At 29.0% G+C, this 13,085-nt stretch overlaps 1 protein-coding gene across 1 annotated transcript; it reads left to right on the top strand.

Moving 5' to 3' along the window:
* The first annotated feature begins 12,529 nt into the window (after nt 1–12,529).
* Nucleotides 12,530–13,085, top strand: LOC135927071 (keratin-associated protein 19-2-like). Its single transcript, XM_065463007.1, has 2 exons — nt 12,530–12,562; nt 12,666–13,085. Exons 1-2 carry the CDS (start codon nt 12,530–12,532, stop codon nt 13,083–13,085), a joined length of 453 nt encoding a protein of 150 aa, XP_065319079.1.

Below are 13,085 nucleotides of genomic sequence, written 5' to 3'. Positions count from 1 at the left end.
TGAAGCAAAAAATTTTTTTTTTACTTTGAACTAAATATAAATTTTTTTTGATAGCTCACTGAATGATTTCTTTTATAATTGCATTAAGTAATATATTGATTTGATTTTATTATTTAGAAATTAATAAGTCTATTTAAATTTTATTAAATGAATACTATTTTAATTATTAGATAAGATTAATACATATAAATTAGATTTTCACTATGTCAGCTTGCAATCAAATTCCGTATTAAAAATGTAATATCAATAACTCACTAAATATTAATTTAGCTTTAACAGTTGAGGTTTAACTGACTTTTATTATTTAAAATATTGTATAACCCTAATTAAATAAATATAATCATATTATTTGAAAATTAACAATTTTAATATTGTAATTAGCCGAGTTCAAAATGACTAATCAACTGTATATTTATTTTTAAATTTTATTTTATCATACCTATTCCTAAAAATATTTTCAAGGTCCAAATATAAGTATAAGAGATTTCTTTATAAAAAGTAAATAAATAGATATATAGTTTATAATCTTCTATTATATAAAGTTAGTTATAAAATATTAGATAAAATGCCACTTTTATAGACGTATTTTACAGTTATATAATATATTACAGTTAATATTATAATAAATTTTACTAATAAATGGTTTTGATAACAAATATGGTAATAATTTGCACCCAAGTAATGCCATCTATTTAGTTATAAATAATTTTAAAACTAAACAGATTATTATTTATCCTGCAATAGATGTAATAAATTTGATATCTTTTCTTCTCTTTTTTACGTGTTTTAGGAAATCTATATTTTTCTTTTTCGAAACAGTTTCGAGTTAAATTTTTAATTCAAGTATATCTTTGATAATATTACAAACTACTATTATTTAATATACCTAGGTGGTGCGACAATATATAAAATAATAATTGTTTCATCATATCATTCTGGTCCTTATTTTATAGTTAGAAAATGTTTCATTTCTAATATGGAATTGCCGTGTAAATAACTCTAGGCTTCAATATATTTGCATAATTATTTCTTCCAAATATTTTTTAGTGTTTTTATTTTATCAATTTATCCAACATAATAAATTCTGATATAAGTTTACATCTTGAGTGTCATGGCTCAGTATCTATTATTTGTGTTTCTATGTAATTTAAGATTATTACAACAACGGCTGAGAACATATGATTGCATATTTTAGATAAACAATAATGGTCAACTGTGTAGTCGTTTATATATCATTTAAAATGGAAGATAATCTTTAAGAAATTTAATATCTCACGCATTTAAAATGGAAGATAATCTTTAAGAAATTATATCTCACGATAATTTTCTCCATTACTTACTAGCTTCCATCATGCCATCTAAAAGGAAGCTCTAACCACTTAATAGTTCGATTATTTGGATTTGTCGTTTATACTCTCTTCTTCATGAATTGTTGATTTGGTTTAGGCCTATAAATTTTTCCTTATTAGTCCATTCTATAAATGTGGAAAATGGTAATAGAGTTATATTAATTTGATAACCTTTTGTCAATGTAAGTTGCTAAGAATTATATCATTGCATTATGTGGTTTTTAAAAACTATTATCAATTGAGGCATATGTATGAATTAATTCATCTTTTTTATCACTTGTAATTCTATAGACGCAAATTTTTTTTATATCAGCAATCGAAAATATTTTATACTGTAATAAATAGATTTTGTATTAAAAAATTTTATTTTTAGAAATGTCTTGTATTGTTTTAATTATTTATATGCCAGTTTATTTTATATGCATAAATAATAAATGACAAAATATGAAATTCAGAATAATTGTTCAGAGTTAACAAATTTTAAAAAAGTATAATATATTTATATAAAATCCAGCCGAAGGCCTGCAAATTAGGAGGTAAGGGGGGGAAGCGAAGCCTCCCATAAATTTATTTTTAGTTGAGCCCCCTGAGATTGTATAGGCTAGAAACGCCCCTGATCTATATAGATGTAATTAATTTTTAAATCATATTTCAAAATCCGATAGTAAAGCCTGGCCTAATTAAAACAGTTGTATATGAATTTTTCAGGGTCTTCACACAAAAGTTTTCGGGGGGGGGGGGAACTCTAATTTTTCCCCTCATATATATTGCATCAAATTTAAAATTATTGAAATACACAATTTGTTTTAGATTTTTATTGCACCAATCCTATTTCCTTATCTTACAATTAAATCAGCTGCTGAGATCTCAAAAACCAATAAATACATAAATTCATTAATCTTATATTTTTTCACTCCTCATCACACATCTTGTTAACTCTCACGACGTTCGGTAAAAAGGTCCTTAAATTGAATCGTATATCCTTTAAATCGTATGAACCTGGAGAAGTATCTCTCAAATTATTTAAGCGTTATCTTTTCCCTGATTTGAAGGTTCATGAATAATATATGAATTAACGTTTTTATAAAATTTTATAATGGCGTTTTTACTAGTGCTGTAAATATTTCTAAAATATTGAATGACAAAAATTGAACATGTTGCATTGACTTTAAATTTTATGATAATTTTTTTTAATTTAATATAAATAAATGTCTTATAATTTTACACAATATATTAGCTACGTTAAAAAATAATTTTTACTTTGATAATATAATTATAAATACACAGGGCGGACTGGCGACGCTACGGCCTCAAGGGAATTTTTTTTATAGCGGCCTCATTTTTATGGGGTTGCCCCATAAGCGTATCCAGAATTTTCCTAAGGGGGGGGGGAATTAAAAATTAGTGGGGGCTTCGACCCCAGACCCCCTTTTGGGCGGGCCTTCGGCGCGCTATTGCCTGGCCTTCGGCCGGGTTACCTTAGTCTATATATAGTCATAAAATATTTTTACAAGATAGGAGGTTAATTTTAATAAAAAAAATAAGCCTGGATGCATTAATATTAAAGCATGGTAATAATTTATTCCAAACAAGTATAATAAATTTATTTAGAAAAAGTAAGTAGGCATATAGTTGATATTCCTCTATTATATAGAATTAGTTACAAAATACTAGGTAAAATTCCAATTTTACAGACATATTAGACAGTTAAAGAATATATTGCAGTTATTTACTAATCAATGCTCTTGATAATAAATATATATAGCAACAATTTGCATTCAATTATTTAACGCCATCTATTTATTTTAAATAAAATATTAAAATTAATCTTTATATTATTTTTAAAAGATATTTTCTGATGTCCTTATCAATATTTTATAGTTTTCTGTAAAATATATAATTCGCTATATTGATAAAAATACTTGATTGTCATATTATGATTGATAAAATTAGATATATGACATATAATATTCCACTGTTTGTATTGACCTTTAATTTTTTATTTAATTTATGATTTAATTTTATCAATAGTTTTATAATTATATTTTACTTTTATTAAGATAAATAAATTAAAATTACTCACTTTATAAAAAATTATATTTGATATATTAATATTCCTCAAGATTAATATTTGCTTGCACCTGACTTGGGAATATCTTTTACAAATTATTATGGGCCGGGCTAGGAAAAAATTTTCAAAATTATTATGGGTTGAGCTAGGCTTGAGAAATTTTTTAAAAATTATAAGGTCTTAGACGCTTAGAAATTTTTTCCAAATATTATGAGCTTGGACCTAGCTTAAAACTTTTTAATGTAAAATGTTAGTCTTATGTAATCAGTAATATATTTACAAAAAATTTTGATATTGGGTAAATGCTCATTTAAATATATTTTGACTCAAAAAATAGTTTCCACTCTTCCTAATGGGTTGGAATCAATGACATTGGTTGGACTTGACCTAAATGGGGAGGGGGAGGGGTTTAAAAATAATATAAATTGGATTTTTTTAAATAAAAGGTAACATCTTTCTTAAAAAACGAATAAAATTCTCATTCTCCGTCTATTTTGACGGGCTATCTACTAATATTATATTATTTAGTAATTTTATGGATCTATTATTAATAATTTTAATACATTTCACTTTTGTCTTAAGACTTATCTTATATATTCCATTTCTTAAAAAGATTTTTGGTTCACTTTTTTTTATATAATAAATGCTTTTCCAAAAATCTTATAAATTATAAATATTTTTATAAAAAAATATTAACTTTTACATTCTTTCTTTCAAATTATTGTTTAAGTTATATGCATACAATTTAGGGGGTCAGGGAGGGAGGGGAAGGACTAAGGGGGATATTTATTATTAGCTTAAAATGATATTGACAAAAAGTGATGAATTTCTGAAGGGGGGATTTCCCCTTCCCCCCCCCCCCCGGCTACTCCTATGGGTTGCTCCAAATTCTCTCTTATTTTGCGGGTCTTCGGCCAGGTTCCCATAAATGGCTTCTTATAATTACATGATTTTTATTACGTCACGATTTACATTTTTAATAAAAATAGAAAAGTATAATACGATAATCATACTTTTATTTAAAAAAATTGCACATCTAAAATTATTCATTGCACTTCTAAAAAATATTCAATGTACATATATAATTTATATTAGATTTACAACGATCATACACTATAAAATCAATTAATTACACGTATAAAATTATTGCATTTATACAATTTTCCACAGAGAATAAAATTGCTGCACTTATAAAATCAGGCACCGATCATATTGTAAATAGATATAAATATGATTTATATACAAGAATTAAGATAATATATAATTTTTACGTTAATAAATCTCATTAATTTGAACCTTTGCGCAAATAAACAATATTTTCTAGTTCAATCTGAGCTAATTGCTAATACCCAAAGGAGCGAGAATACAGGTAGCTAAATCTCTCAACAACTGCATATCTTCATCTTTTGCAAAATTTTAACAAAGAAGAAGAATGGTTAAAATTTCTAAACTTTGGGTACAATACTTTCAAAATACCCGACATATCACTCCAAAAATCCTTAACTCAACAAATAAAAGATGCCTGTTTAAACATCAACACTCATCTTCATGAGTCCCAAATCTCCAGACATCCCAAAAACAAAAAAAAAATAACCCCACTTCAACAAAAAGCCTCATTGATTTCGAAGAAAATTGACAGTCTTAATATCAAAGGGGCCCTCAAACTCATTTCAAACAATGACACTCTTGCGGAATCCAATTTAGAAACCTTAATTAAGCTTCGATCAAAGCATCCCACAACAACATTTATGCCAATATTGCCCCAACCCTACTCCCATTGTGCAGCAGACTTCACACAGGAAGAAGTAGGAAAGCAATCCTATCTTTTCATCGGGATTCGGCTCATGGTCTAGATGGGATTAGACCAATTTTTTTACAGGACATTACCTCTCCTGTGATCTGTACACAGGTTTCAATTCTCACTAAAATCACAAACTTAGTCAACAAAATCCTAAATGGAGACGTACCCAGCTTTATTACCCCCTTACTCTTCGGTGCCAGACTCATCGCACTCCAAAAACCAAACAAGGACATTCGGCCCATTGCCATTGGTTCAACTTACCGTAGATTGGTCGCTAAATTAATCGCATCTAGAATCAAACACGATGCCGCACACATTCTAAGCCCCTACCAACTTGGTGTAGGGATACCTGGTGGGTGTGAAGCTGCTGTGCACTTAACAAGAATTCACCTTGAAAATAACCCAAAAAACGAATCCCTAGTAAAAATTGACTTCTCTAACGCCTACAACACTCTTTCGCGCAACACGTTCCTACATTCAACTTGCTTCCATTTCCCCGCTTACACCAAATTTTTTTCTCTTGCTACCAATACCATCAATCTTACAATTCAACAAAGAAAAGATACTTTCTGTCGAGGGTATCCAACAGGGTGACCCTCTCGGATCCCTTCTCTTTAGTCTTGGAATCAATGACATGATAAAATCAATAAACTCTTCATGTACTCTATCGCTCCACGCTTGGTATATTGATGATGGAATCTTGAGTGGTCCCTGTAGTGAAATCGCCAAAGCAGTCAACATAATTAAAGAAATGGGCACAGCCATTGGACTTTCGCTTAACCAGAGCAAATCTGAATTCTCACATTTAAATTCTAATGCTCCCAACACTCACGATTTCCAATTCACATCAAGCGTTGAATTAACACATCTAGGATCGCCTGTAGGTGGACACGAGGCAATAAGCACCTTTCTTCATTCCACACTTGACATACTCCTTAAACTGACATCTTTACACTTCTTATCCATCACACAAGTCCTTTTTTTTGCTAAAAAATTTCTTTTTTATACAAAGGATTCTTTACGCACTTCGGTCAACACCAATTTTTAAATATTCTATTCCTCTCCAAACTTAAGAAAAGGAAAAAAGGACTTAACCGGAAAAATAGTAAATATCAGATTCAACGAAACCGCTTGGGCCCAAGCAGCTCTTCCAACCAAATTTGGTGGTCTCGGCATCAGATCTCCACTTGACTTAGCAATAACTACTTTCATATCGAGTAGTCTCTTGACAAAGCCAATAACCACCGCCCATAATTCTAAAGAAGACCTTTCCTTAATCGTGATGGATATTTGGAAAACAAGGATCAATGCTGATTCTCATCTCCCCACAACCCATAGACAGAAAGACTGGGATGCACCAGTGGTTGCTCGCTGCGTTGAAACTCTCTTATCTAGCATGCAATCTACCAACCGCACCCTATTCTCTTCCCTGCTCAATGGTACGGGACATGAGTTTCTTGAGGCCATCCCTTCTACCAATCTTCAGCTTCAACTATCCAACAATGAATTTACCCACGCCATCGGCATTCGTCTAAATTGTTCCATCACTCACCCTCACATCTGCTCAGGGTGCAACTCGCCAGTTGACTCGAAGGGTAGACATAGTTTACATTGTCGCTCCTGCAATGGACGATTCATCAGACACAAGCAATGTAATACAATCATCCAACATGCACTGAAATCCGCCCAAATTCCTTCCACTCTAGAACCACAGGGTCTTTTTAGATCTGACGGTAAACGTCCTGACGGGATCTCTCAAATCCCATGGAGGAGAGGCCAACTTTTGGTATGGGACTATTCCTGTATTGACCCCTTGGCCCTATCCAACCACGCCATCAACATCCTTGACCAGAAGGAACAACTTAAAACTTCTAAATACACAGAAATAATGAACGATCATTGCTTCATCCCAATCACATCAACCACTCTTGGCACCTTCGGCAAACTCGCCTTAGCATTTTTCAAAAACTTAGGATCACAAATCAGCAAACTCTCAGAAGAACCTCGAGAGGGTTTTTTTCTTCGTCAACGATTATCCATAGCGATTCTCAATGCTAATTATATCAGTTTCAATGGTAGTCTTCAAGCCAAAGAGCTATCCTAGACTACACTTACGTCCCTTTTTCATTTTTGTTTCCTTGCGTCACACCATCTCCGTTCTTTTTTATAGTATTATTATATATTTTTCAAACATTTTTAAATATATTAAAACATAAAATATTATATTTTCGTTTTTTTTAATACTTTATATTATTTATTATTTGAAAATTTGAAAATAAAGGATTTTGAAATAAAAAAAAAATATAATAAATTAATCAAAACTTAACTTTCATTCTACTCAAACTCAAACAGAAGCGTTTTCGCTTTATTTGGAAAAAAAAAAACCAGGTGGTAATGATTTATAGCATCAAGCGACGTTATTGATATTTTATGCATTAAAATATAGTAAACGACATAATTCTCAAGGAATGTGATATTCAAATATATATCATTAAAAATATTAAATCAAAGTTAATTGAAAAATCGTGTGACCATTAATTAATACTTTAAATGGACCGGTCTAATTATTGTGGGGTCAGGGATTTATATATTTTTTATATTATACTATTATTGTGCGCAAATGATTTACTACCTATATTGAACATTTATGATATAAAAAATTTTATGGTTCCTGACCCGACCCGCCTATAGAGTGATAATTATTTTTTCAAATTATATACCCCCCCCCCCCACTACTTTTTCTCTTACCTCAGACAAGGTCCAACCTATTAAGACCAAAAATTAATACTATTATTTCGGTCAAAAGATATTTCAATTATTGCTATTTTCTAAAATATTCCTGAACCCCCCCCCCCCCCCACCTAGGGTTCATACATTAAGAAGGCGATGCTGATCTTTAATGGAACAGATCTGTATATTAGCCATCAACTGATATCCATAATGGACATAACTACTTTCATAGAGCCCAAAAAAATAACTCTTTAAAATAATAAAATTCAAAATAAATAAAGCGAAACGAGTATGAAATGCGTGATTAAATAAGCTTTCTCATATCACCGTTAAAACGAGATAATTCATTTAAAATAGAAAATATAAGGGTGTTCATTTCACATAATTTTTGAATTTACTTCTGCTTCTTTGAACCAAATAATGGTGGGGTGGGTTACCTTCAACCTTATGTTTATAAGACGGATTCTCTTTCGGGGATAGATAAGGGTTTTAGCAAATCAACGAAAGATGGCGCACTATTTTCTTTGAGATTATCTGAGAAATACAAGAAACAAAATTAGTTGTAAATATTCAGAATTCATACAGTCATTGATTAATTAGTAAATCTCACAGACGCAGTGCTAACTATCATATATAAAGAATTTGACGTGTATTTAGAAATTGTAATAAATAATAAATTATATATAGGCAAAATCATTTTTTGAGATGGTTATTTATATCAGCCTAAAAATTTATGTAATTTTCAATATAAAAGTATAATAATTAATTTGAATAATTTTAAATTCAATTAATAAGACTATTTTCCTATAGAAATTATATTTATATGATTAAATAATTTATAAAATTATTACTCCTTTTGTTATTTTTTAATTATTTTTGCAAAGAAAATAATTTTATATGGATGAGTTTTAATTTAATCGACAATATGTTTCATTAAATCATCACAACACTGTAGAATATATTTAAGTTGTAAAAATAACACTTTGCCGGCAAAAAACACATTGACGCTAACACACATATATAAAATTTTTGAATATTTATTATTAAATTTTAAGGAATTTTTATTAAGAGTTTCAAAGAATAATTGTTCTATTTTGCATATTTTTAGTACTCAAATATTTTAAAATATTTGTTAATTAATTTTAACTACGAATTTTCTACCCGAATTTTAATTAATATTATCATCAAACAATGTCTAAAGATACCTAAGTTACCTAAATTTTAGGAATCAATATGTTATTTTATTCATTTAAAAAAAAATATGGGGATAAATATGTGGTTCGTTCGAGTCATTACTATTAAATAAAATTTTTTCTAGTGTCATAATTTAAAGATTGAATTTTAAAAAAAGGTTCTACTTTTATCGGGCAAAAAAAAATACTAAATAAGCTTGGTTTTGGCATTCTTGAACAAATGAATTAAATTGGCGAAAAATAATTTTTCGTAACTAATTCTATTTATTTAGGATAGTGTTGTTACTCTATTTGAGCCGATTTTTAAAAATGGCTAACTCAATATTTTAGCCAGAAAAATATTGTCTAAGCCTTGAGATTTCGTTAATTGATGTGCGGGGAGGGTAGGTGGGTTAAGAAATTTAAACAATGGGCGGATGGGTTAAAAAAATTTTGAAACATTTAAGTAAATATCAATAAAAAATTGTTCCTTATGAAATTTTTTTTGGATATTAAATAATTGAAATATCCTTTTTTGGTGTCATAAAAAACTTTTTTCTTAAAAAAAAATAAACTTTTTTGTATATTTAAAACTACTTTGAAACAACAAGAAAGAGTTTTGCCAAATCAAGATTAGCAATAATAATATTGGCAATTCCTGCGACTAATGCTTCTTCTGAATGAGGATTTAGCATTGCTGGAAGGTACTTAGAACAAAGAAAAACGTGTTAGAATCCAGAAAATGTCGATTAATTATTATTTTTGCATTATTAATTACATATAATATCAATTTTATATTTATAATATTTTCATAAATATATCAAATAAATTATCCATAATTTATATTGAATATTTTTTTTATGCTTAATATGGTAATTTCCTAAAATCATTTTGTAGAGGTGTAATGCTGAAATTTTTTTTTTTTATTAGACGCTTAAAAAATTGAAAGAATGGCCATAATTAAATTTTATAATAGCGGACTTGGGTTAAAAATTTTTTTTATAAATAATGGGTGCGCTTAAAAATTTTTAGACTAATGGGCTGGCGGGCAAGCGGGTAAGGAATTTTAGAGTAATGGGCAGGCTGGCAGGTATATTTTTTGAGAACTATGACCGGGCTGGGCAATGAAAGGCTTCAATTGTTTGTAGAGTGAATGTGTTTTTGCCGGCAAATGTTTTATTTTTTTTAAACTTTAAATCATTTTCCTTTCGCGCCCGGAATACTTCTCATGGACAAAATATATTTGTACTTTGATATAATAAAATAATGATTTTGACATTTTGATAGATAATATAATAATGATATTGACAGGTTAATGATAAAATACGATAAATATTGTTTTATAAATAAATATCTCTAAGTACCAACCATTAGTTTCTTTAAATATAAAAATTAATTGATTACAAATTTAGATGACAAATGATCTCGCTGGGCGCGAAAGGGTTAAGCGCGTTCTGTAATAGTTAAAAATATGATGCTACCGGAAAAGTTGTATTATACCTCTATGTATTTTAAAAAAAATTGCCCTCAACCGTTAAGTCAATTTAAAATTTATACACATAATTTATGGAAAAAAATAATATAAATTATATTAAGTTGTAAAGTTTATGCTTAAAATTGGCTGAAATTCAAAGGGTAAGTATTCTAAACATGATGAAATATATTTCCTGTAAAATTAGATTTTTAAATTTAAAAAAAAAAAAGCGCTCAAGAAATGATTTAAAGTTGGAAAAAAATACATTGACACTAACAAACAACCGTAAAACCTTTCAAGTTTGTCATATTTTGCTGAAAACCCATTTTTTATCCAAAAAATTATACAAAATTACCCTCTAGTTTATTTTACTTTTAGCAAAATATATTAAGGCTCATAATTTAAATATTTCCTTAGATATTCCGTCGGAGGTTTATAGCTTGACTAGAAATCACGCAATAACGATTTGTAAAAATATATCACCCTGGCTTAAAGTTGTTATGAATAAAATGGTTAAAAGGTTCCATCTGATTAAAGTTGGGAAAAAAATATTTTTTTTAATATTAACGTCTACACCATAAAAAATGATATTTTTTCCCATATTGTATTGATTAATTTATGCCTAAAAGTGATGAATGGATGTCAAAATTGCAATATTTTATTCAATAAGACAATAAGTTACGTGCATATTTTAACCACTTTATCCTGATACTAAGCCATTTTACCATGGGTATGGGGTATAATGGCGAAAACGGCACACTTTACATAATTAATCATAACTCCTAAAGTATTATAGTCAAAAAAATATATAATTTACTAATCGTTTTATCTGGTGCCACCTATTTATTAAATATATTTTTAAATCGTCATATTTCCTAAACGAAGGGGAAAGTTAAGAGATTTGTATAAAATCTTAATTCGCAGCATCAATCAAACAAAAAATTATGTAAAGATTTATTGGACGATTATAGGGAGGAAGCCAGGGCCGAGAATGTGATGATATAAAAGTTGTATAGCAAAGCAAATTTTAATTGGGGAAAAAAATAAGGTAGTGGGTAAAAATGGCTTAGGAGACTGGATTATTCAAACCAAATTGAGGAGAAAATTGAAAATAATTCACTCTTTTTTATTGTCTTTTTTCTCATAATTATTTTATATTAAAAAAAACATTTTTTAATAATAATTAAAAATATTTTCAATCACCCAATCACACTTATTTAGATCGACATTTAAATTATTACATCGGAAGGTGAACATAAATGGATATTTAAAATTAATTTAAATGACAATATTCACCGTGTATTATATAAAGCCTACCCCATCCCCCGGCCTTCCAAGATTTAGACTATAAAATGGAAAATAGGGGATCGATATGGTATCAGAATAAAATGAAAGAAATTACAGTTACCACTACTAACCAGCCTTTCGGGTTCTATCAACCAAATAATTTTGTCAAAATCATCTTAAATACAAACAAACCTCTGTTTTTATCGAAAAATTAGCCTCTTAGAAATTAGTATTTTAAAAGTTACACATTTTTATTATCTATGGATATATTCAAGATTCATGAATTAAAGTTATCACTATTAGACTGTTTATTTGCCACTTGAGGGTAAGCAAGTCGACATAAATATATACTAATAAATTTTTCTTAAGTCGATAAAAACATTACAAAATTTTTATAAATTAAATTATGCTATTGTATTGTATTATGAAAGTTAAGGTATTTTTATACTTCAGAAATCGAAATAGCAAACCTATTTCAAAACAACTTACAAATTTTTATCAAAAATTTTAATTTTTTACATAATTATAACTACCATTTGTCATTAATAAGAGAATGATAATTAGTAAACAGGGGGGAGGGGGGTATAAAATATATATAAGAACGAATAAATTTGCGCTAAATTTTTATAATTATTTTTTGTAAAAATGAAATTACTAAATCTATTCGTTGGAATACAAGTAAAGAATTTTTATTTCCAAATATATACATTTTTTAAAAAAATATTAAGGTAGAAAAATTCAAATCAATAAATTTATTTATATATAAAATAAAAAAAAATAGGTTTTCTTACTCGGCTACGGAATTCTTCTATCCATTTTTAACAGCTTCATTCCTTACTACGATGCCGCTGATGGAGAAGTAGCAGATGATAATGCAGAAGATTCGATGCTAATATTTCCTGGAGCTGAGGCATCGCCATTCGGGGGTCGTTACTACGGGAACAGATATAGGGGGTATGGAGGATATGGTGGAGGTTATAGAGGATACGGTGGTGGTTATGGAGGATATGGTGGTGGTTATGGAGGATATGGTGGTGGTTATGGAGGATATGGTGGTTATGGCGGCGGTTATGGAGGCTACGGTGGTTATGGAGGTTACGGTTATAGAAGACCCTACGGTGGCTATGGAGGTTACGGCTACAGAAGACCCTACGGTGGCTATGGAGGATATCGCCACCATGGGGGCTATTATCGCGGATAA

This window comes from Gordionus sp. m RMFG-2023, chromosome 3 (genome assembly GCF_954871325.1).
Source record: "Gordionus sp. m RMFG-2023 chromosome 3, tfGorSpeb1-WG-v2, whole genome shotgun sequence".
In the NCBI taxonomy this organism is placed as follows: Eukaryota; Metazoa; Nematomorpha; class Gordioida; order Chordodea; family Parachordodidae; genus Gordionus; species Gordionus sp. m RMFG-2023.
This window is presented reverse-complemented; position numbering and strand designations above follow the sequence as displayed.

What these genes read in the sequence shown, in the direction of transcription:
- LOC135927071 (XM_065463007.1), top strand. Translation starts at nt 12,530, where the DNA reads ATGAAATTACTAAATCTATTCGTTGGAATACAA. An exon ending in ATCTATTCGTTGGAATACAA is followed by an intron (nt 12,563 to 12,665) that starts GTAAAGAATTTT and finishes AAAAAAAAATAG; the next exon opens with GTTTTCTTACTCGGCTACGG.